At 40.9% G+C, this 26552-nt stretch overlaps 1 protein-coding gene and 1 pseudogene across 1 annotated transcript in view; one reads left to right on the forward strand and one right to left on the reverse strand.

The window, feature by feature from the left end:
- The first annotated feature begins 7387 nt into the window (after positions 1-7387).
- Abcb11 (ATP binding cassette subfamily B member 11) overlaps positions 7388-26552 on the forward strand; it is a 119306-nt gene continuing 100141 nt past the window's right edge. Inside the window, exons 1-5 of the mRNA XM_021182286.3 lie at positions 7388-7496; positions 19387-19489; positions 20749-20770; positions 23968-24019; positions 25080-25318. Coding sequence (XP_021037945.1) covers positions 19414-19489; positions 20749-20770; positions 23968-24019; positions 25080-25318 — 389 coding nt within the window. The 5' untranslated portion in view covers positions 7388-7496; positions 19387-19413. The remainder of the gene's footprint in view (positions 7497-19386; positions 19490-20748; positions 20771-23967; positions 24020-25079; positions 25319-26552) is intronic.
- On the reverse strand, positions 18519-19158 carry LOC110306138 (large ribosomal subunit protein uL11 pseudogene; annotated as a pseudogene).

Below are 26552 nucleotides of genomic sequence, written 5' to 3' on the forward strand. Positions count from 1 at the left end.
ACATCTGCCCCAGCAGCTGCAACTGGAGTCATTGCTTGATTAAGTTTGTGATAGTCAACTGTGTTTCTCCATGATCCATTTGTCTTCTGCACAGGCCAATTAAGAGAGTTAAAGGGTGATGCAGTGGGAACCCCATCTTCCAAGTCCTTGCTGTGGCACTAACTTCTGAAGGAACTTGATGCTGCTTTTGGTTGGAGGAAATATAGACTAGGTAGTTGAGGACCAGCCACGTTTCCAGGGCTTGAGTGTTAGGACTGCAGAGACATTCATCCTCTTGGACTGAACATCTTACCAGATTTTTGGCCTTTCCATTATGGGCAGACCTTGTTGGACTTCCTGAACCACATCCTTAAGCCAGTCTAATGAGTTCCCTTCTTTTATTATGTCTATTTGTTCTATAAGTTCAGTTCTTCAAAAGAGCCCTGACTAGTACCCTGCTGAGCAGTGCTTCAGTGTCCAAGGATCCTGGTTTCTCAAGATGTTTACTCTAGATTAGTATAGAAGGGGTGGAGACTCCGAGCAGCCATTTAGAATGGAATATCAAAAACAGCATGCCAGCCTTATTTTCACTTTCAAAAGCTAAACTATTATTTATGTTTATCAACATCTATGTGGTTGGAAAGTTTAAAACAAGCTAGACAGGGCGTTCAGAAGTCTACCAGGTTGCTTTCCTAGGACGTGTTTTGACTAATTTTGACATATTCTTCTCTGTTACCAGTCTATGTTGTACAAAGCATGAGCCACCTTGCTCTAAGCTACGGATTAATAGATGCCACCCACCCACTTGGGACAGATCCCTGTGACCTGTGCTTCCCTGTAAGCAAGTGCCAGCGCAGGATCATTTCCAAGACTGATGCATCACTTTGAGAAGGAGGTGTTCTAGCTAAAACTGAGACATGAGAACCCCGCCAGCCAAAGGATCAAGCAGGCTGGCTCCCCTTCAAGGACAAAAGATTCCTCATGACAGTAATAATAACTCAACGCCATGGGTACAAGGGCTTACGATGACTTCTCTTATTCTATAGCAGGCTTCTCTTGATTTTCTCAGTTATTTTACTTCTTCCTCTCGCTTGTAAAAGTCCTAATGTGACCTCCCATTTTCTATGATGATGCTCTAGGGAAAGAGAAAGAAAAACAAGACTTATTACAGTCAAGTATTTTTGTCTGTTGTTTGTTTGACAGGGTCTTACAACGTGGTTTAGGCTGGCCTCAAAATTATAATTTATATTTATAATACATTCTTGCCCCTGCCTTCTCAGTGCTGGAATCATGGGCATCTACCACAGTGTCTGTCACCACATCTGTCCAGAAGATTTGCTGATGAATCAAGTCTATATTCCTGTGCTTCGTTTCTTCACTAGAGAGGGAAATAAAAATAGAAGTTCTGTCCAAGAGCTGCGTGCTAAAGATGACTAGCAGCTGAAGAAACTGATGCGTTTTGTCTACTTTTAAGTTTTCATTACTTTTTCATTTTTTTACTTATTTAAAAGTTTAAATACTTGTTTTAGCATTTTTTACATGTAGGTGTCTTGCCTGCAAATATATCTGTGCATCATGTGCATGCTCATTAATTTTTAGTAATGGTTCAAAAGGTGGATTCATGATGACATTTTCATCCCCTTACATCTCTGTGCTTTCCTCAGTTTTGCCATGTAGCTGCTGTTCTTCGTTCTCCCCAAAAGCTTCCCCTTTCCCCCCATGTCACAAATGCATATATGTGTGTATGTATATATATATATATATATATGTATATTATATATATATGTATATATATATGTATATAACTTAAACCTAGACTCCAAATGAGAAAAACATGATATTTTGTCTCCCTCTACTGCCTTCTCTTTTAGATCCTTCTCTTCCTCCTTTTATTTCCATGTCAGATGTGTGTGTGTGTGTATGTGTGTGTGTGTTCTGAGTTTGGCATGTTTTATCCATATAATAATATCCAATTCTACGCATTTCTCTGCAAATGCCATAATTTAATTCTTTATGGTTGAATAAAATTGACACACACACATCCATACACATATTTCTATCACGTTGTATTTATCCATTCATCTGTTGTTGGGCATCTAGACTGGTTTCTTAGCATGACTGTTGCGAAGTTTAGCCATAAACAGGAGTACTCAGGTAGGTATCTCTGTGATACGTTGATTAGATTCTTTCAAGTAGATCTCGGAGTGTATAACTGGATGAAATGTTTGTTCCACTTTTAGTTTCATTCAAAACCTCCATACCGATTTCTGTAGCGCTACGGTTTCCATACCCACCAGCAGTGTGCAAGGGTCCTTCCTTCCCCACACCCCTGACAGCGTTTGCTTAATTTGTCAGCAGACATTCTGACTGGGGTGAGAGTCTCAGTACAACTTTAATCTCACATTTGCCTCATAGCTAAGGATGCTGTTGAGTAACTTTCCAAATCCATCTTGGCTAGTTTTATTTCTTCCTTGAGAGCTGTTTGTTTAATGAGTTTGCACATTTAATGACTTGACGACTGGTCTTTTGCTGTTTAGAATGTGAAGCTCTTTGGAGATGCTAACAAAGATTTTCTCCCATTCTTTAGCCTGTCTCTTCCCCCGCCCCGCCATCTGATCCCTTGGCAGTCCTGCCCTTTATTTTCAGGCAATCTCATTCATCACTTCTTGGAGCTATTTCTTGCTCTACATCCTAGTCTGAATTACAGATTGATATATTTTCCCCATTTCCTTCTAGCTGTATCAAAGATTCTGGCCACACTAAGGTCACTAACCCGTGGATGCAGTTGAAGTTGATCTTTGTTCAGGACAAGACATGTCCTTCCTTCACTCTTTCAAGTGAAGATCTACCTTTGCTGCACTATTTGTTTCTCTGACATGTTTTTTTTTCTTATTGCCAAAATTTAGGTGGTTACAGTTGTGTGGGTCCTCTATTCTAGTCCGTTGGAGTGTCTGTGTTTGTGCCAGTATCATCGTGGTCTTGTTACTATAAGGTACGGTATAATTTAAAACCAAGTGCCATAATACCTCTAATAAAAAACAAGCACCGTAATACCTCTAACGTCTTAGCGTGACTTTGGCTATTCAAGGTATTTTGTGCTTCCATGTGGATTTTTTTATTTAGTTTAAAAACTGTTTTCATTAATTCTTTGAGAGTTTCATGCAACGTATTTTGGCCACATCCACTCGCCATTCATCGTCTTGGATTCCTCCAAGACCCAGTCCATTCTCCATTGCCCCCCCTCAAATTCATGTCCTTGTTTTTTTGTTTTTGTTTTTTAAATAGCCTTCACATCCAATTTATGCTGCTTAAATATTCCTGTGTGTGGAGACTAGCCTGTGGAGCATGGTTGACCTACAACGGTCAATACAAACAAACAAACAAAACAAAACAAGACAAACAAACAAACAAAAAAACCCTAAAAACCAAAACTAAACAAAAGACCCTCAACAACAACAATAAACCTGATTTTCCTGGAAGCCATCAACTGACCACAGCTCCCCAGTTAGGTGTGGGAGTTCTGTAGTCCTTTTCCCTTCATGTGGGAGCGTTGACTGGTTGACCTTGTACAAGTCCTGTGCAGCCAAACAGAGCCACTCTGAGCCCTGCACTTTCAGAAGATGCTACTTCTCTGTGGTCCTTCCCAACCTCCGATTCTTACAGTTCTTCCTTCCCTTCACTCACAATGATCTCTAAGCCCTCAGGGAGGTATCCCATTTATAGCTAAGCACTCCACAGTCTTATTTATCTTCTGCACTTTGACCAGTTCTGGGTTTCTGTGTTGGCCACCATATACCATACCAAGAAACTTCTCTGATAAGTCCTGAGAACTACTCTAATCTTCAAACAGATTGGTGTGGCTATTTCTAAGGGTCTACATTACCTTTGCACTCTGTCACTCAGACAGATTCTCCTAACACTGCTCAGTTCAGACACCCTGGAGTGGCTGGTACTCTAGTTGAGTTGCTGTGTTTCCCACATGTAAAGACAGCCCCAAGAACTGTAAGCAAATTTGTCTTCATGCTTTCAAAATCTGCTGAGTTAGACTCCTCCTGCTGCAGATCCGAGGCTGCAGAAGGTCCAGTAGGCTGCTAAAGCTTCAGATTTCTCAGTCTGCACAGCAGTGAACCATGCAGCACAGAGCAGGCTCCAGAGGACCATCTACCTACCCTCCTCAGGCTCAGGGCTACCAAACTCCAGATTTATTTTCAATTCTTTTTTTTTTCTACTAGCCACCAAGGGTGGGGTTGTCAGTCTCTGCACACTCCATGTCCTAACTAAATCTTCTGCTGCCTTTACTAGTAGGCTTGTCCATGTCCAGTCTTCCCTACTCATCTTGGTTGCCTCCGGTGGCTGTCTCTTACCTTGGAGTTATAGCTGGTCCCCTGGTTATTCCTCATTATCAGGCTCTCAAACTATCTTAGTTTTAAGCAGTAAGTTCTCTCTCAAAGAGCACCTAGCCCCAGACCCATGTGTCATAAAGACTGACAAGAGTGAGCTCCCCTTCATGCACTGGCCTGTGTGGCCAGAGGGGTGACCAATTCATCAAAATTTGCGACTAGGCTTGTCCCTTTGCAGAGCTGTGGGCCTATCTGCCAGGCTCATTTGGCTTAGCTTTTGGGTGAGGTGTCTGCTATCCTTCCCCTCCCAAGAAGCTGGGGGAGGGGGGATCTTGTTACTGAGTAGTCCTTCTGTTTCCTTGTACATTTTTGACTCCCACCCTCCTACCCTCTGACTTGCTAACATTGGAGCATGCTCCCCGCAAGTCAGGCCAACTGGTTTTTAGCAAATGCTGAGAGCAAGCCTGCTCTGCTTCCACATCCGTATACTTTACATCTGCAGGATCTCTACCCAGAATGCATAGCACGGTGAGGTCCCAGCAGGAGGCTGGCTGGGTCATATAAGTAACATTGATCAGTCACATAAGTAGTACAATATAAACCAAAATCTTTGTGATTTCAAATGCCATTTCTTGAGGTTAGCTAGCTCTTAACCAGACTTTCTAGGCACATAGGTAGACCTTACCTCCTAGTTTCCCTTTCAGGAAGGAGTGGTTATACGACAGAGTCTCTGTGAATGGAAAGTGAACAATAGTAATGAATGCCACTCCCAGGCTTGGTCCATGGAAACTGTTCATGTAAAACACCCCATGTGATAGTTAGATGCCAATATCTAAGGAGACCTTGAGAGCCGCATCTTCAGGATAACAGAGGCTTGTCATTCTAAGTCCTTGGATGACTACGGAGAACCTTCCTCCACTACAGACTTCATCTCATGCAAAGCACAGTGGACTTCACGTGAGGGTGATAAAGTTAGTAAGTGTCTTAGTTAGGGTTTCTATTCCTGCACAACACATCATGACCACAAAGCAAGTTGGGGAGGAAAGGGTTTTTTCAGCTTACATTTCCACATTGCTGTTCATCACCAAAAGAAGTCGGAACTCACACAGGACAGGAAGCAGGAGCTGATGCAGAGGCCATGGAGGGCTGTTACTTACTGGCTTGCTTCCCCTGGCTTGCTTGGCTTGCTTGGCTTGCTTTCTTATAGAACCCAAGACTACCAGCCCAGGGAAGGCACCACCTACAATGGGACCTCCCACCCTTGATCACTAATTGAGAAAATGCCTTGCAGCTGGATCTTATGGAGGTCTTTCCACAAGGGAGGCTCCTTTCTCTGTGATAACTCCAGCTTGTGTCAAGTTGACACACAAAACCAGCCAGTAGAGCAAGCATCATTACCATAGCTAAATTGAGAAGCAAGTGCTAGAACCTAATTATGAAGCCAGTTCCTTTTGCTTCTCTCTGTAATGAGTTAAACCTCCCTACTCTACCAAAGTATAGCCAATTATGTTGTGTTAGATAATTGATGTTGAGTTTTTCCAATTCCTATTGATCTGCAGGGCTATAAAAAACAAAGAAAAGAGTTGATAGTTGGTGGAAGACTTCTCCACAAAACCATTCCTATTATTCTGAGCCACAGGGCTAACATTCCAGTCTGTCTTCAATTCATCTCCTTGATTCTGAAAACTGTTCTTGGCCTGTCTTCACCTTCTTAGGTAAGCATGCATACCACTGTATTGTAACCTTTATGCTCAGTAGCCATCTCTGGTGTGGTGGGTATGCTTTAAGAACCACAGTCTTGAAAGCTCAGCATTTTTTTTTCTTGTCCTCTCTCTGGCCTGGAAGAAATGAAGATAGTGTAAAGAGATGCTATGTGTCTCTCAATCTGACCATCAGACTACTGTAGCGAATCTGGTCCCCCTACTCCCACCTCCAAATTGAAATTTCCTCAGGAATCTCACTCTGGGAGGAGAAAGAGATACCAGCCAGAGCAAGAACTAGTCTCTTGAGACTTCACACAAGTCTCACAACTTGGTAGACCACTTCAGGAACCAGCCTGAAGCCCGTCAGTGGAGGGCAGGATCATACTTTAACTGGCACTGCTAAGATGTGCATTTGGTGTTCTAATTAAATTCTGGTCTCATTTCAGGAGCCCCAAACTGGATATACACTGGATCTCTGTATTTTTTCCCAATGTGGAACACTGAATACATCTCCTTTTTCTGCTTTCTATTACTAACTTGGCTATTTTATTGGCCTATAGAAGGCAGCTGGTCGATTCTGACTTGGAGCACAAGTTGGGACCCCATGTTCAGTAACAATCTTACATCCCCTTTGCAGGAAGAAATATAAAAACTAAATAGCATTTTGAATCATATGGCCATATTACTTTTTATAATACAATGCAATTGAAATTAATGAAGAAGAAAAATGATAAAACTTTTTTTAAAAGAAATATGTGGAGATTAATAGTAAGAAGGCATACGAAAAGTCACAGCCAGTTCTAAGCTTATTTGCTTTGAGTTTTTGTTAATGGGAATGTGTTTTTAAAGTAATGCATTTCTAGTTATACAGCGCTGCAGCTAGTGGGCAGAGCTTGAGGCTATTGACTGCTCAGAGCAGAGTTCAAGGGTCATCTGTGTGCACTGAGTTCTGAACAGAAGGCAATTGCATGTTATCAATTCTCCATGAAACGTTGGGGCTGGGTCCAGACCACTGAGGGCCTGCAACCTAGGACGTCACAAGGGTCACTTCAAATAGAGCAGAGAAGATAAGAAGTAGTTTGGTCCTGTTAGATTTTTTAAAGTTACTTTTTAAAACCTAGGGCTTAAAAAAGAAGAGTCAGGCCTCTCGCCAGGCTCTCTACCATGAGGCCCCATTCTCGGGCAACTGGGCATTTTCTAAAGCTTGTTGATACCCTCAGAAAGTCCCCGTGCACTCTGGGTTTGGGTTCCTGCTTTGAGTATGCTCGACCTTTCCTCTCATGTCACTGAACTGTGCTAGATCTGGACTTTAGGCCATTGACCTATAAGCAAATAGATAGTGTTCTTAAAAAAGCCTGATTTCTGTTCAAAGTTTTATTACCATGAAAACTGAACTTGGAAAGGGGTGTACAACCCTGACTTTCCACAGTGGCGTCTCTCCCTTCTCCTGGCTCCCTCAAATTCACATCTGTAGGTAAGTGACTCTCATTTGCCTATGGCGTTTTTAAGTCTTTGCTTTCCGAGTCTGTTTTATTTGGTAATCTCAGTTTATGGGGGAGGGTTGTGGTTCAGATTTACTAAAAGCCCAACCTTGTCATCCAGTAAAGCTACAGTGCTTGGGTAGACGTGTGAAGACAAATGGCTGACTTCTTAGTATTATATACAGTGAGGGAGGCCTGGTAACGGTCTTACAGCAGTGCTATTTTGTACTTCAGTTGTCTCAAAAATGTGTGTGTGGGGCAAAAATGGGTGAACGGATTGAAAAAGAGATCACCCAAAATAAAAAAAAAAAACCAGAGAGATGTCTTTTAAACTTGGCATTATAAAAGCATGATTTGAACTAATAATCACAAAATCCCAAGACTTATCGGAGATGTTAAAGTGTTAGTTTTTTTTTTTTTTCTTATCTGCAACCCCTCACTAGCTTCTGTTGTTCTCAGGACAAAGCCCCAGTCCCCAGGGTTAAAGATTACAAGGAACCAAGGGATCGACAGCTGCTCCAGAGATGGCCTTGTACTCCCTAGACCTAGTGGGGAGTCATCCTTTGCTCCTATTCTGTCTCTGGGGTCTGGGCCTTCTATGTGTTCTTTCCTCCTCTCCACCTTCCCTTGTCTACTTTGGGTTTTTCTCCCAAATCCAAGGTGAATATGCGCATTCCAGAGCCTTCCCAGGCTAGTGCCCATGCTTCTCCCTCAGCCAAGGTCTGTGGTTTTCCATGAATTCTGTCACCTGTCTTCTGTCCCCTCCAGAAGCTCCACTAGGGTAAATCAGGTTACAAGGTTTGGCACACTAGATATTTTAGTTGGGAGGTAACCTCCTTGAGAACTCCCCCACTGTTCTGAACTGACTTTGTGTGGCTGGAATGGGAAGAGGACACCCAGTGCAGAAGGGTCTTCCCTAAAGAGCCGGAGAGTGGATGCAGCAGGAACATTCACTTTGTGTCAGAGATATCCGATGACGCAGCCAAATACAAGAAAATGATGAGTGTAATAACTATATTTCAATAAAATCATGATTCAGAGAGGGAGGGGGAGGGAGCAGTGGGGTCATTGCTCTTACTGCAGTAGGATTGTAGGATTCTTCATTCTAAGACTAGCTTCTGAGAATCCATTCCTTCCTTCCTTCCTCCCTCCCTCCCTTCCTTCCTCCCTTCCTCCCTCCCTCCCTTCCTTCTTATTTGCAATACCAGACTCAGCTGTTAGTGTGGACCAGGCCCCTAGAGAAGTCCAGCCCATTCATGTGCTGCTCTAGCCTGGTATTTCCACCAAGTCACAAAGCACCTTGGCCACCATGAGGTGCACACAAGAAACTGGAGGACCTTGACTTTTTGTCCCGTACCTGCGTGGCTCACAGAGGCCTGTGTCTGTCCCCTTTCATCTGGAGTATCTGGGAGGCCCCTCATTCATCCCCATCGCTGGATGCTCTCATCCCTTAGGTTCTCACAGACAATCCATGCAGACGCTGGGCTCCACCCTTCTGCTCGACTGTGCTCTTCCAGGAGCTGATGCTAATGTTCTAAGATAGAAAAATCAATGCTGAGGCTACCAGTTATGGTCATGGGACTGACCTCCAGTGTTTGGCTCTGAGTTGATAAGATTCCATTTTTTATCAAAAGGAAACTTCACCCTAGTTGAACAGAAGCACATATATATATAGTAGGCAGGTTAAATATCACATGTCATGGAACAGTGAGGGACACTGGGGGTTTTGTGGTCAAATAAGACCTACTTGAGGTGTTCCTACTTACACAGCCAAGTCAGATAACCATTATGTAGAAATCTTAATTTCCTGCTTTAAACTGCTAGATTCTTCGATGTTACAGAAAATTGATTTTTCTGAAAGGTTTGAAAATTCTCAGTCCTTTCCTCAGAGATTTGGGAGAGATAAAAACAATTCATTACATGAAATTTCAGAGGAAAAGCGAATAACATTAAATTTTGTTTTCAGCTCTGAGTTCTGTGGTATTAATTTAAAATTTTTATTACTATAAATTATTAAGAAGTTCTGATTATAGTTTTTGGCAATGGATTAAAATAGTTTAGGTGCTAATTGGACATTATAAGATATGAGCTGAAAAAGTAGGACTCAGCAACATTGTGACTGCTTCAGTTGATAACAAAACAAAACAAAACAAAACAACTAACAAACCAAACAAAAAAAACTTCTGATAGTCTCAAGCACCTGCCAAACCTGTTTGTCATTGAGAATCGGATTCCTACCACATTGCTAGGATTTGAGACTAACAGGACTACTACAAGCCTTTCCCAGGACTGTTCCTGAGTCAGCCGATGGGTGAAGATGTGGTCTAATACAGATTGGTTGCATTCTACACTGTAATTATATGAGGCAAGGCATCGAATATCCAGTCCTAAGACATATTTTATTTTATTCTTTCTCTCTCTTTCTTTCTTTTTCTTTCTCCTTCCCTTCCCTTCCCTTCCCTTCCCTTCCCTTCCCTTCCCTTCCCTTCCTTTCCTTCTTTTTGTATTTGTTTTTAGAATTTTAGAATTTTTTTCTGGGGAAATTCACAAACAAGACCTTATTTATTTTCTACTAATTTTCTGTTTTCAGTGTACTTTCACCACATTTTTTTTTTCTTTTTGGTTTTTCGAAACAGGGTTTCTCTGTGTAGCCCTGGCTGTCCTGGAACTCACTCTGTGGACCAGGCTGGCCTCGAACTCAGAAATCCGCCTGCCTCTGCCTCCTGAGTGCTGGGATTAAAGGCATGCGCCACCACGCCCGGCTTTTCACCACATTTAATGCTAAAAATTCTTCAGTGTCTTTGTGACTTAAAGTCATTAAAATTTTCAGCACAATGGCTTTCAAATGTCATTCCTGCCCCGGTTGAGTGCCTCAGAGATCATGACAGAACCCTCCAATCCTCACAGAAATACTGATTAATGCCTTTGGCCCCAGAGACATGTGTCCTGTGAAATATGTCAAGAAGAGGATCATAGCACTACATCATTCCGACCAATGATGAGAAAGGAATAGAAATCATCTTCTGACGTCAGTAGCTGGCCTACCACTTTAGTTACAATGTTGTTCTCCTATTAGACATAGACATAAGCAATCTCACAGTGCTAACCTCAGACCTACTCTGAAAGCATACATAGTAAAACGAAAAAACCACAGAATAGTTAACAATTTTGCTGCAAAGTGCAGAGCATCTAGAGCGAACTCTCACTTCTTTAGGCCCTTCCCCAGCTTCCCTAATGGAAGCCCCAATCCCATAACAGGACCTTTCTAACATTCTCCTACTGAGACACTTCATGGTCACCAATGTGTCCTCCTCTGTGACTCCACTTGTTGACTTATGGTTACGTTCATGGTGGTCTTTGCTGAAGGATATTGATGATGTTACGGGTGTAGAAATCTGGGCTTCCAATAAAGCTTTATCTTTGAGGAGGTTTCATTTTCATAATAAATGAAAGATGACAGAAATGAATTATAAGGCTGTCCAGAAAGACACAAGCTGTAGGAAACCTCATGTGTGGGATTGCTGAGTGGCTGGAATGAGAGAAGGGATCCAGGTTAGTGTGTTGACTGCAAAGGACCCTGAAAGGCAGAGGGAGGAAGGGAGGGAGGGAGGGAGGGAGGGAGGGAGGGGATTGGTGTGGACAGCGTAAAGGGCAAAAAGCAACCTGTGTTCTCTTCCCTTGTGGGCTTTCCCAGTATCAGCACACTGAAGCAAAGATGGATTAACTGGGAGGCAGAGATATGTTTTTAAAACATGATGGCTTGGTGGTAAACACCTATAATCCCAGCACTCAGTGAGGCAAGTTAAAGATCAGCCTGGGTTTATATAGTAAGTTCCAGGCCAGAGACAGATTGTGTGAACTCTCATTGTGCCCTCCATCTAAAATTAATATAGTGGAGCAGCAAGTAACAGTGGGGTCTGCGAAAATCCGGAATCTGAGGGAAGGCACTGTACTGTTGGCCCCTAAATTCTCCTGAAGACGTGACCGGCAGTGGGATGAATCGTCTTAAATGAATGACTGAGGTAGAAAATAACTCAAGGGAGCCCACCCCTCACTACTTCACTAGTTGCTACTGGTGCTTCGGAGAGCCGGGGAATCATTACCTCCAGTGTCTACTGTGAGCCCCGCCAGGAACTATCACATTGATAGTTCCGGTACAATGGTCACACACAAGACCCTGGTTAAACTGAATAGGTCACACAATGCAACATGAAGTCATGAATCTGGGAGAGGGAAAGTAGGGGTTGATAGGGATGGAAAGGAGATAAGAGAGGGTAGGAAGAAAGAGATAGAAGGGGGAGGGAGACTTATACATCTCTCCAATCCATACTTCCCCTGAATTCTCCTACTTACTTCATTTAGTCTGAATAACAAAAGTTCTATACACCGAGGACTCATTTTCTTATTCATTTATATATTCTTCAAGCTTTTGCTTTCAAATACATGCTGCAGTAAACATGCTACTACTGGTCTCTGCATGGATCTCATATGATGTGAGTTTGATTCTAGGCTCCATCACTTGCTAACCTATGCTTTTGAGCCTGTAGCTGAATCTCTTCATGCCTTAGAGCCAGTATCTGGAAAATGTGGGAAGAGGTAGTTTCCATCTCAGGAGATAAAGATCTATTCTATTTTTGTTTTTGTTGGTGTTTGTTTGTTTTGTTTTGTTTTTCCAGGCAGGGGTTTCTCTGTGTAGCCTGGAACTCATTCTCAGGACCAGGCTAGCCTTGAACTCACAGAGCTCCACCTGCCTTGGCCTTCCAAGTGATGGGATTAAAGGCATGCAGCCAACTCCCCACACCCATTGAGACAAGAATTTCGTGACTTTTTATTTGTTTTTACCCTTGCCTCCAGCCTCTGAGAGTGTGTGTTCAGGTTCCCTTCTTGTCCCATCAGGTTCTGGGGATCACTCTAGGATAGTCAGGCTTGATGGATGTGAAGGGCTTTAGTTGCTGGGCCTTCTCTCCAGTTCCTCTTGAAGGATTTAAAGTCAAGGCATTTGTAAAGAGTATTGCTGAGGGAACAAGCAATTTTTGTAAAGACCAAGCTCAGGGAGTCTTGTGGAAATGTGGGGGAAGGATTGAGGGAGCAAGGGCACCATAAGAAGACATGCAGGTCAATGAACCTGGACCCATGGAGGCTCACAGACACTGAACCACAGACCAAAGAGGGCACAGGTGCTGGACCTAGGCCTTCTACATATACATATGTAGCAGACATGCAGCTTGGTCTTCAAGTGAGTCCCCTAACAATTGGAGGGGGGCAGTCTCTGGCTTGGGACTCTATTGCCTGTCTGAGGACCCCGTTCCCCTAGCTGGGCTGCCTTGTCTGGCCTCAGTGGGAGAGGATGAACTTAGTCCTGATGAGACTTGATGTGCCAGGGTGGGTTGGTACCCAGGAGGGGGTGGGGAATGAGTGAAGGAGAGTGGGAGGGAGTGGCTGGGAGGAACAGAGGGAGGGGATCAAGATGGGAATGTAGTGAATAAATAAATTAATTAATGGAAAAAACAAACACCTGTGGTAGATACTAAATGCCATTTCAGTTTTTTTTTTTTTAACTATTAGGGAAAATAACAGAATAGGATATTCTCCAACCCACCATTAGCGTATTTAGTCTTTCTCGTTATTTCTAATTTGCTCTCCAAAGCTATTCAATCAGAGTATATTTTTATTAGCTGTACCAAAGAGAACTCTCCCTCTATTCTCTCCTTGTGCTATTGGAGCTTAGTCTAGGCTTGTATTGGGGGCACTTGTCTTAGTACTTCTTCCTGACCATGACCTCAATTTTTTTTGTTGTTACATTTGCAAAACTTCATTTTGTTTTTGTTTTCTGGGGTTTTTTTTCCAACTTTATTGGTCTTCTAAAATCAGGAACAGATGTTAATTATATCAAGTACATTTTCTGAATCTATTCAAATGATCATTTGTCTTCCTAAATAACCATGCTATGCTCCAAACCAGCCTTGCCTCATTTATTTTGTAGGCTACTGAATTATGTTTACTGTCTATCTTAGCGCTTTAAAGTCAATTTTCTTGTCTATGTTTTCCTCTTTATAACATTCTCTCTTCGATGTCAAGATCAAAGTTGCCTTGTGAAATGAGTTGACTAGCTATCCTAACTTACTAGTTAACAAGTTGACTAGCTATCCTAGCTTCCTAGTTAACAAAGCAACTGATACTGTTCACTCTGGCAGCAAATGTACTAAAGGAGAGCAGAGCAGAGCAGACGGGTTAGAATGGCCCCAAGCAGAAAGGAGCAGGAAGGACGTGCACTTGTGAAGCCATCCATGCTTTTGATGGCTTTGTTCTTTCTAAGCCTATTTTTGGAGGTGGGGGAAGTGGGTAAGGATTGGAGGGATTTTAAAAAAAATATTGAATATTCAATTTGTTAATTGTTAAAATAATTATTAAAAATGGTTAATGATTATTAATCTTACATTTTTTATTTTCTTCTGTACAGAATGTGGTGATTCACATGTTTTCTAGAAAAATCAGTTTTATCCTGGTTTTCAAACTTGTTATCAAAAAGTCATTTATAATATTTGATTATGACTTAAATTTTTTTTGGTCTGGTCTCCTGCCTATGTGTTTTCTATTGTTTATTTGTGGTTTGCATATATTCTCCTGAGATGCTTTGTGGAGTTCTGTCTGGTCTTTGGTTATCTGAAAAGAAAAACTTTTCAGTTGCTTTGTCCTCTATTTTTTATTTGAATTTAAAAAAAACCTTTTATTAATTTTGAACTCCTTTTGCCCCTTTGTTATGCTGAGGCTTGAGTACAGGACCTCCACGTGGTAAGCATGGGATGCCACTCTCAGCTCTGTAATCTTTTCTGAAAGCATCTTAAGAAGAATGGCATTCATTCTTTAATCTTTTGAAAAATTAACTACATTTATGCTTACAACTAAATCTTTGATGTCTGTTTAGGTTTTTCTAGATCCCCGACTTTATTATCAAGCTTCAATTTCTTAATTTTCTTTGTGAGCTCGTCTTTAGCATGCATGTGTTTTAAAGTTGTAACACACAATTTTACTGAATAGAAATGTGTCTATTTTACCAGTGTTTAATCTTTTATTTCTTACTTGGTTGCATTTATATCAGCCTATCTGCTAAAAAAGTATATATACAAATATAATTATCAGGAGAAGGGAAGATTATGATCAATATGTATATTATGTGGAAATTTTTAAATAAAAATTAAAATACGCTTGTATAGAGAAATTAGGTTTTCTTATTAATATCTGAATTAATTTTTCGATTGTCTTTTTAATTGTTTGATAATTGTCTACATTTATATAATGAATTTCTGTGATCTTTAATTCTATCGATTTCCCTCTCTCACCTCCCTGCCTCTCCTCAATTTTCCTACTTTTTCATATCTTCCTTTTCTATGTGGCCTCTTCCCATGTGAATAGAGTTGCTTGCCAGAGCAGAGATGGGGAGGCTGCTTCCTGGGCTAGAACAATTCATTCATGGCTACATGACTGAAGAAAATAATTCCCCATCACTCAACTGTTAATTGCTTATAGTGTCTCAGGGAGGAATGAGGCCTCGTGGCTCCCTCCCTTAACCTTGACGAGATATGAAGACATGCAGCCTTGAGCGGGTCTGTTGCAGATAATCTTGAGTGGCGTGGCTGTGTCATACCCAGAAGACATCTGTTTTTTTTTTTTTTTTTTTTCTGCCCATTTCCCATCCTCTGATTCTTACATTCTTTCTGCTCACTCTTCTATGATGTTTCCTGGGCTTTCCAATTTAGGACCAAACACTCAGTTCTCCAAACATTCTTGGACTTTTGGCCAGATGTAGGCTTCTGCGTTAAACACTGCCCAGAAGTTTCTCTGATGAAGACTGGGCATAGCACTTATCTATGGGTATAATCGAGTATTGAGAAAAACAGTTTGACAACAGGACAATTTAGTAAACTTAGAGTCTAAGTTTTCTGCTATGGCCCAGGACCTCCTCAGCCACGGGCTCTTGGCTAGGTCTACAGACCCATTCATGTGCTCTCTCCTGAGAAGTGGGCCTCACATTCAACCAGAGAGAAGTTGGTGGTCCACATAATCATCATGTCAGTGTCACACTAAGGAATACATCTTGTCTCACAGATCATTACTGTAGCTGGCGGGATCCACAGCTATGTAAGACTGTTGGTAACTCTTCTCCTCCAGAAACTTATACCAGCACCTTCAAGTATGGATGAAAACCAGGTAGTACAGAGGAGGCTGTTAGCTCACTTCAGCTTGATTTAACTATATGTATTATGAATTAGCAAATTTTTATAAATATGTCAAATGTAACTTAAATATATTTTTTAACCTAAATTCAGATTTTATACATTGTTGTTAAATAAGAACTTACCAAAACTCCTAATTATGATAGTTTATTATCAACTTGACAGGATGTAGAATCACCCATGAGATAAGCATATCTCTGTGAGGAAGGAATCACCTAGATTCAGCATTCTCTGTCCATGCCTGTGAAGAGTTCTTTGATTAGGTTAGTTGAAATGGGAAGACCCATTCTAAATGAGGGTGGCTCCACTTGATGGCCTTGAGTCTCAGACCACATAAAGAGGAGAAAGCTAGCTGACTGTCAGCATTTATCACTCTCTGTTTCCCTACTGTGGAATTTTCTCCCCTTGAATGTTCTGCCTGCATGTTTATAGCTGGTTGGAGGTGTAATGTACGTAGCATAGAGTTCATCTGAATGAAGCATATAACACAGAAGATTTTAGTGTATCTATAGATTATGCAACCTTCCCTGTAATTCAGAATTTGAATATTTTCCTCATCCTTAGTAGAACCTGTCTTCGTTACCAGCTATTCTTTCTTGAACTCCCTTCTACAACTGCTCCAGGCTTAGACCATCACTTACTGTCTCTATTGGTTGTCCATACTGGACATTTCATATACACAAATGGAAACAGGTAATATGTGGGGGTGGGGGTTGCCACTGTCTTCATTGAGTATGATTTGTAGGTTTATCCTTGGCAGTTTGAATCAGATGTTCAAATATACATTCCATAACTAGTAGAACATTTAGGCATAGATACTTATGAGAGTGAGTTCAACACACTTCATCTACACACTGAACACTGTACCTTATTGCTTTAGGATTTCCATTGCTGTGAAGACACACCATGACCAAGGCAACTCTTATATAAAGGTTACCATTTCATTGGGGCTGGCTTACAGAGGTTTAGTCCATTATCATCATGGTGGGAAGCATGGCAGTGACCATACAGACTTGATGCTGGAGAAGCCATCTATGGGGGGCTATTCTATTCAAATGACCGCACATAGTTTTAATTTTTGTCTCTTTGAAATAAGTAAGTTAAACTCCATATTGAGACTTAATGGCCTATACTGAGGTATTTTGTTAGTTCTTATGTTTATGCTTGGTTCTTTTTCATAATCCTTTCTAGTTACTCTTTTCTTCTGAAGTCCACTCTGTATTAGTTTGTGAATGAATCCTCCCTTCATTCTCAATGTCAGGATACTGACAAACTGACTTTTTTGACCCAGGTTAAAAGTTATTTTTCCTCAGCACTTTGAAGATGTTTATCTGCTGTTTTCCAGTATTAGTTACTGATAAAAATATATCTGTCAGTTATTATCGCTTATTTCATAGATTTGAGACAGGTTGTAGTTATTCTTGATGCTCTATGCTTTCCATATAAATTGTCTATTGACTGATTTTTGTTTATGCTGATCAACCCTTGGAATGGCTAACAGCTGTTGTTGCTGTAACAAAACACCTTCCACAAGCAAGAGTAAAGGTTAATTTTGTCTAATGGTTTTGGCTAACTCTACTTCTTGAGGCCCTAGGCAAGGCTGAATAACATGGTGGTGGGTGTGAGTGAAGGATGAGACTTCTCACCCTGTCATGACTAAGAAACAAAGAGAGAGACATGAAGGAGCCAGGACATGTTCTCAGTGACTCACCTTCTACAGTTCCACCATCTACCAATCTAATATTCCAATTCTGGGTCAGGAAATGGATTACTCCTTTTATGAGGACAGAATCCTCACTATCTAATCATTTCCTCAAAGCCCCATAACTGCGCATCACTCCTTTGCACAGGGACCAGGCCTTCAAGGCATGCATGACATAACATAGAATCTAGTGTTAATTATATCACTGCTTTTAGAAAATTGCTAGCAATGATCTAATTACTGTATCTGTCATTTCCGTCCTCTGTGATCCCACTTAGGTAAAGCTGAGAGATTTTTACTAGTCCATCTTCAACTCTTTTATATGCATAGTATGCAGATGTAATCATATATATACACACAGCATGTGTATATGTATATGTAACATATATCACTGTCTCCTTATATAACCTTCATAGATCTGCATTTCATCGTGAGCTATAAGTCCTTGGGCAACGATTGGCACTAAGAGTTCAGGAGCCTTCCAGCAGTGCCAGTGGTCTAGAATAGTCAATGGCTCCACCTAGAAAGAAGCTCTTTAATCTGGTTTTTTCAGGAGCTAAACTCTCAAGTCCCCCATCTGTATCTAGAACCTATAGTGAAAATACCAACTGGGGTGCTCTCTTCTCTTCCACTTAAGCTTCATTTTATTTTGATTATTTTTATTGTCTTGAGTCTGCTTGAATTTTTAAAAACACCACTCATGGTTGATATGTATTCAAAGTAGAGAAAACTCATAAAGAGAGCTGTGATTAAAATTAATGCTAACTTCTCGTTTTATTCAGGGCCTTCTCTGCTTCCTCTAGACTCACCTTCCCCTGGGGCTCTACTTACGAAAGGCCACTGACACTACCTGAAAGGTCTTGGGTGTTATTATTGTACCAACTATACTAAAGAATACCATCAACTGTTTTGTTCTTTTAGTACTATAATGATGATTTGTTAAAAATAGGTAAAACACATATAAACAGAAAGAACACATAAATTTATAAACAATCATTGTCTACTCACCAACTAAAGAAAACCATCTTCTTTCTTTTAACTAGATGGTCTTTTATTGAAATATTTCATCTTGTTGCTTCTTAGCTAGCTGGACACCCCACTGCACCACTGTTGATGTCATCTATGACATCATGAGGATGTCAGCCATTCATAGTTCAACCCACAGACTACGTAGTACCCAGGTTCTTAATATTTCCAGAAAGCTCTCTGGCTAAAGACCACTGTCACATATGCTAGGCAATGTTGATAATCTCATTAAAAGTAACATTTCTATTGTGCTTAATGCTCTCTTGCTTTTTTCTGTCTCTTGGTGGCTCTGAGAGGGTTTGGGTTGTCATGAAGAGGCAGAGGGCACCACCTAAATCTGGGTCTGTCTGTTCTAGATTGTCAGTGTCATGCGAATGACATGTCAGTGTCCAGTTACTGGTTGCTTTGGTAATACCATGACCAACATTTTTTTTTTTTTGAGGCAGACCAAAGGAACCAATCTTGATGACCAAGGCAGATGTAGCAGTGGCCCCTGCCAATGGTGAACCTCACATGCACAATTTTCATATCCTTAGGGACAAAGTTGGGTGGCACAGTGTAGGCTGCTGGTATCTGATGAACCTGAATTTGGAAGACTAAAGAAAGCTGTACTGTAGCCTCCTCTGAGCCAAAAGCTGAAAACAAGTCAACCATTTCAACTGGGCTACCTTTTGAATAGTTGGCAAAAGTCATTTGCATAACAATTAATGAACACATGACTCTAATCCATTCTCAGTTTCTTTCCTAATATTTAGTCTCTTTCATTGTTATGTTATTAAATTATAAGATCTGGGTGGGGGTTGTTTGTTTGTTTGAAGCAGATTATAGAAACTTGTTTCTTGAGCCAAGTCCCTTGTTTATTTGGCTACTTTTGTTAAAGAGAAAATGTATAATAATTGCAGCAACTGTTTTATTTTATAGGGTTGTTGAGTGAAGATTGCAGACACCATGTCTGACTCAGTGATTCTTCGCAGTGTGAAGAAATTTGGAGAGGAGAATCATGCTTTTGAATCAGATGGTTTCTGTAAGCGAGTTTCCTCAATCCTTGTGTAAAGAAAACTAAAGACAAGAGTGAGACACACCTAGTGAGGTTTCAAAAAGCAGAGAAAAATCAGCTACAACATGGGGGGCTAGGGTTAGGCATGTGCCTGACATACAACCAACCTGGGCGGGTTCTCTAGAATTCATTTCACATCTGAAAGCTGGCTCTGTGTTAAAATGCACAACATGAGTGAGTGCTAACATCTCCCATGAGCACTTCCTTCCCAGTAGAGTGATCACTGTAGTAACTTTAGCCCCATATCGTTGCTGATCACCATGGCAACAATAATTGTTAATGGTTTCTGCTCCTTAAACAGGCCCTACCAACACTCTCCTGGCAGAAATGAGGGGCCTTGACACATTAGTCCTTGGCATATTCTAAGCTGCCATTCATTCATTCACGAATCAAAACAATCCATGCAATCGTGCTTCTAATCCAGTTTTCCAATTTTCAAGCCCTTTATCCACACTATAATGTCTCTTTAGTCTTTTTCTGCAACTGTATTAAATGTCATCGGAACCAGGAAATGGTGGCCATGGTAACAAATATTCCTTAGCATTCTTTTCTCTGTGGCTTCCTTATGTCCCTGTAGACACTCACTTCCATTTCCTACTGACAGCTGCTCTACATGGGCTGACAAAAATAATATGTAGCTCTGTCTTATGGATTCTGGTGGCGATGAGGTATTAAAGTCATGTCACAGTCAAGTTGTGATCTGTTAAGTAGATAAATTTTGACAAATAGAAAATGTTTCTAAGGAACCAAACAATAGATTACTTTTCATCTTAATAGATAATTTCAAATGACCATATTTACTTCTGCTAATTTAGAAATGGTGATTTCCATCAAGCCCAGTAGCTCACATCTGTAATTCTAGTCCGTGGGAGACTGAAGCAGGAAAATTACTACAAGTCTGAATTTGAGGCTACTCTTGTCTATGTAGCTCCCAAACCAGCTTACATTACAGAGTGAGAGACCCTGTATCAAAAAGGGAAAGACTTCCTTTTGATATTCAGAAAATACAAATATTTTATAATCTGGAAAAAAATCCAAACATATAGTCAAAGCAGCAGGAGATGGGGAGAAAAGGAGGGATGATAAAGAGATAGAAAGAGACAGTTATTAGTTTATAATATTTCATGAATAAAAGTGCTTCCTAGATATGCTTTTGGTTGACTAATGATTATGTTGCATTCTGACACAATTATTAACCTCTTTATATGTTGTTTTCATCCTGACAGATAACAATGATAAGAAATCAAGGTGAGTGACCGTTTCAACACCACAGCATCTTCTCTAGAAGGATTTCAGAATATTTCTATAAATATAGGACAGAGTATTTTCATCTACGTTACTTACTATGTATACAAAGTATAGAACACCTTTTCTTTTTTCTTTTTCCAAGACAGGGTCTCTGTGTGGCTCTGGCTGTCCTGGAACTCACTCTGTAGACCAGGTTGCCTGCGAACTCAGAGATCCACCTGCCTCTGCCTTCTGAGTGCTGGGACTAAAGGCGTGTACCACCACTGCTGGACTGCTTTATTCTTCTCTTTAAAGCCTTATAGGATAGCTCTTCCTGATTATGCCCAGTTTCCTTCCTTGCATCCCAGTCTACCACAGAACTTCTAGCCTGAACAAACAGGAAAGAGCTGGACAATAGTGTGATTTCATGAGTTCCAGGAGGTCCTCCAACTCCACTCCTGCCTCCTCCTCCAACTCTATGCCTTCTGCTCACTCCTCCAAATCCCCCCATCTCCCCTATTTCCTGACCCCTGGAGACTAATAAAAACCTAAAGTTGAATTCTCTGAGCTTTCTCTTCAGCACTCGTTTGAGTTCACGTGTAAGGAAGTGTTAAGGCAGGATTAGATGGGGCTGCATTAGAACAGAGGCACCGTGTGAGTACCTGACATGGAAGATGGATGGCAGAAGGTTGATTTAGAAAGTTTGAAGTATTTCAGGACAGAAGGCAACAGTAGAACCAGTAAGATTAGCACTGTGCTAGAAGAAATCAGGTGACCCTGGTCCTCCAAGAGTCCCATTGCAAGTGCAGAAAAGAAACATCTATTATAAATCCTTCACCGCAAGGAGGGCATTTTATTTTTTTTTTCATTTTTTAAAATATATAATGTATTTTGATCATGTTTTCTGCCTCCGATTCCTACCATGTTCTCCCCCATTTCCCTCCTACCCACCCAACCTTAGTTCTCTCTCAATCTCAAAAAAAAAAAACAAACCTTCACAAAAATGAAAATAACAAACAAACAAAAAACCCAACAAGACTAAGAATATCAAAACAAAATTAAAGGAATCAAAAAGCCCACAACAGCCGGGAGGTGGTGGCACACGCCTTTTTTTTTATTACGTATTTTCCTCAATTACATTTCCAATGCTATCCCAAAAGTCCCCCATACCCTCCCCCCCACTTCCCTACCCACCCATTCCCATTTTTTTGACCCTGGCGTTCCCCTGTACTGGGGCATATAAAGTTTGCGTGTCCAATGGGCCTCTCTTTCCAGTGATGGCCAACGGACCCTGATATAGCTGTCTCTTGTGAGACTAGGCCCGGGCCTAGCAAACACATAAGTGGATGCTCATAGTCAGCTATTGGATGGATCACAGGGCCCCCAATGGAGGAGCTAGAGAAAGTACTCAAGGAGCTAAAGAGACCTGCAACCCTGTAGGTGCAACAACATTATGAACTAACCAGTACCCCGGAGCTCTTGACTCTAGCTGCATACGTATCAAAAGATGGGCTAGTTGGCACACGCCTTTAATCCCAGCACTTGGGAGGCAGAGGCAGGCGGATTTCTGAGTTCGAGGCCAGCCTGATCTACAAAGTGAGTGGCAGGACAGCCAGGGCTACACAGAGAAACCCTGTCTCAAAAAATCAAAAAACAAAAACAACAACAACAAAAAAAGCCTACAACAAGCAAAGAATCATGGAATTAATTTTGTGTCAGTCAGTCAGTCCTAGGCATGGGGCCTCTTTGCTCTGTACTGTGATTGATAAGCCCAGTGACATTCTGTTGGAGAAAATGGATTATCCCTTTGCCAGCAGGCATCAATTGCAAGAGGTTAAGGCCCAGAGCCTGTGTCCACTTCTTCCTTTCAGTGCTGGGACCCCATCTGGTTTGAACCTGTGCAGGTTTCAGTTGTGTTGACACAGTCTCTGTGAATTCCCGTGTGCATCCGTCCTGTTGCACTCTCGGGGGTCCTTCATCCTCTCTGGTTCTTACATCTTTTTGCATTATAGATCCCTGAGCCCCAAGGAGAGGGGTTTGATGAGTGTTCCACAGTCTCTTCCTCTTTGCAGGTTTTCAGTTGTGAATCTCTGTGTTAATTCCCAACTACTCCAAGAAGAAGCATCTCTGACGAGAGCCATGGGATGCTCTGATCCAGGGGTTTAGCAGTATGTCATTAGGAGTCATTACACTGCTATGTTTCTTTAGCAGAATAATAGTGGTACATCCCTCTAGGCTCATGAGGAAAGTATATTTATGGGGAGATAGAATAAACATTATAAATTTAGAAAACATACTACAGGGTAGCTACTGAGAATGCATAACTTTTTTTTTTTTTCCTAAGAAAAAGAGTGAATTGGAGATGAAGATCTAAGAAGGAATGTGTGTGTCAGGGCAGATGTTATTGAAATCTTAACGATTTTGGCTAGAGAAGGCCCTGCCAAGGAGACTTAGGAGACTTGGAGTGAGAATCTGAAGTTGGAGTAACTGTCCGCATGAGGGTCTAAGAAAGGACATTTTGAGAGGGAGCACTTTTGGCAAAGTTAAACGGATGGGTGATCGTTTTCATAACTAGAATATATATACTATTATATATACATTATAATTGTTCTATATATATTCTATGTATCTATATCTCTATCTGTATGTATATATAGAACATATATAAATATATATAGAACATGTAAAATATATGTAGAATACGTAGCATAATATATATATTTAGAACAAATATACATATATATAAATTATACAAAAAATAAATATACAAAAATATATACAAATATTTTATATTGTATTTCCTGCTGAGTCCAGTTAATGTTGCCTGTACACATGGCCTAAGGCTGACTGTTGGATTATGGGCAATCTACTAAGACTCTTACTCCTGAATAAAACACAGCCCAGCCCCTGCTTTCAGCTGTTATTGATCACCTATAACTCTTCAACTATGTGTCCGACCTTGTGAACTCCCCTTCTCCCCACCCCCTTCCTCATGCTGTAAGGTGGATTGGTATGGCCCTGTACAAGTCTTGTCCAGGCACCTACAGCTTTTGGGAATTCATCGGTGCAAAATACATTAAAATACTGGGTTTGGCCAGAATTCCCAGCCACAGGGGAAATGAATACTTATTAAAGAATAATTCAGAAAAGCACCATGTAGGGAGAATTTCTCACCAGTTTTGGGAACATGACCTTTAAATGCCTTTTCTTCTCTTCAGGTTACAAGATAAGAAGAAAGGGGAAGGCGCTCGAGTTGGCTTCTTTGAACTGGTAAATAATGCACTGTGCTGCTTCACTTGGCTGATTTTGCAACTGTGAGTTATTCCCACAGTAGAGGAAGAGCCAACTCCTTAATCATACTGGCAGGACTTAACTCTAGTGATCAGCCTTGTAGTCATGAGCTTTACCGAACATATGAATACTGATTAGAAATCCAATGCTTAGTAAACCCACTGTCTAATATCAGTGGGATAGAATCCATCAACACACAATTATAATCTTAATAAGGAAAGCCTTTACAGTAACTCCCAGGGCAATAGATCACATATATACATTATTATGAGAAGTCTTTAGAAATTCCATAGCTTATATATCTACCACAAATTTGTATAGGATGCAGGCATTTCCTCTTTCTCTTTCTTTCTTTCTTTCTTTCTTTCTTTCTTTCTTTCTTTCTTTCTTTCTTTCTTTCTTTCTCTCTCTCTCTCTCTCTCTCTCTCTCTCTCTCTCTCTCTCTCTCTCTCTCTCTCTCTCTCTCTCTCTCTCTCTCTCTCTTTCTCTCTTTCTCTCTTTCTCCAAAATACTGTTTTTCTGTAGCCCTGCCTGCCCTGGAACTTGCTCTGTAGACTAGGCTGGCCTCCAACTCAGAGATCTGCCTGCCTCTGGCTCCTGAGTGCTGGGATTAAAGGGGTGTGCCACCACCGTTTAGGATGGAGCATTTTTAAGCAACAATTTGCCTGTTGTCGGGATGGGTTCTCAGAGCTGAGAGGCAACTTCCTGCACTGTTAAATGTTCACTCAGTATGTCTACCTGGTAATGGCATCTGTGATGAAGACTTGGAAGGTAGTAAAGTCAGCTCCTGGCCTGAGGAGAAGAGGCTCAAAGATTTGGACGTAATATAAGGATCTGATGTTTTAGACAATTGATAGCTAGTACTTCTACATAATTAGTGTGAAGACAACTGCTCAGAGATGACCCCGACAAGCACCTGGTGTTGAATGTTGTTTAACAGAATAGAGGTGAAATTAAATAGTCCTCCTGCCCATTCCCCCACCCCATCCCCCACGTGCTTTTTACATATAGATAATCTCTGAACCCTTTGTTTTTCAAGTTTCGATTCTCTTCATCAAAAGACAACTGGCTGATGTTTATGGGAAGTGTGTGCGCATTGCTCCATGGAATGGCCCAGCCAGGCATGATTATTGTGTTTGGTATACTGACAGATATTTTTGTTGAATATGACATTGAAAAACAAGAACTCAGTATTCCAGGAAAAGTGTGTATGAATAACACCATTGTATGGATCAACAGCTCCTTCAACCAGAACATGACAAACGGAACAAGCTGTGGGTAAGCTATTTTTCTTTTTTGTTACACCTTAAATTATAATTCCAAACATCCAAAGATAATACCGACTGAGTTGGAAGTGGCATTTAGTACAGAAGAATAGAAAAAACAAACTTACCCATATTGATAGAAATTCTTTAACTTTGTAGCTATTTCCATCCTTCCAGGTTTCAAAGCATCAACAGACTTTGCTAATCAAATACCTACATCAACAGTTGACTACTTGGCTCACTAAAAGTCCACACATGACACTATCCATACTTACGACCACTAAGAAGATAATTGAATTTCACTTGAGTCTCCTGGACAAAAGCTCCTTTCTACTAACCACCCCTACCTTTTTTTTTTTTCTTTTTGCCCCTTGGCTTTGTTTTCTCTCCATGTGTTTCATGAGCATGCTATATTAGAGGAATATGAATCAATAGTTCTAGCGAATAGTTAGTGAAGTTTTCATCAAGAGGGCTGCACCTATGACAAGAAGGTAGCCCTGAAGAACTAGCCAGAACATTATGGAAATCAGACAAGCTCGGTCACTGTGCCAGAGTTGTCTCTGTGACACGCCCAACAGCCCACTTTGTAATCACTGAGTCTGTAGTACATATGGGCTGACTCACTGTTATGGCGCGGACTTTGCACCTGCCTAATGCTGCTTCAGATACAGGACCAAGTTCATTGGTACATATGAGTCCCTGTGCTCGGGTTCATGACTCAAAGGCAGAGCATATCCTGCCTAGAAAGACACTTGGATGGCTTTCTCAAATACATCTTTATTTTTCATATTAATTACTGAAATGTTGACAGGGTTGTTTTAAACTGAGTCTTTCTAAATCATTAAAAAGTTTCCATAATATCATCTACTTTTAGGATTTTTCATTGCTTCAATAAAAAAAATTTGAATGTCAATTAAGTAACATGAATGTGTAGAAGCATCAGGGAAGGACACACTGTCCTATGAGTCACATCCTTATTTTGTAGAACTTTGGTTAGTCATTCAGACTGTCATTCATTCAATGGCCTTTTATAAAATATTAGTTACAAATTAGTGAATGCTGGGTGATGAGAAAACATAAAATTCTATGTAATACACAAAGTTATCCTTTAAAATGAATAAGCAGAAGCTGGAGAGATCCTTTAGTGGGTGCAGGGCTCACAAATGTGAGGACCTGAGTTCAGATCCCTGGCACCCACATAAAATCAAGAATGACAGAGCCTGCATCTGTGACTGAGCCTGCATCTG

This window comes from Mus caroli, unplaced genomic scaffold (genome assembly GCF_978045245.1).
Source record: "Mus caroli unplaced genomic scaffold, Mus_caroli_1 scaffold_2, whole genome shotgun sequence".
Lineage (NCBI taxonomy): Eukaryota > Metazoa > Chordata > Mammalia > Rodentia > Muridae > Mus > Mus caroli.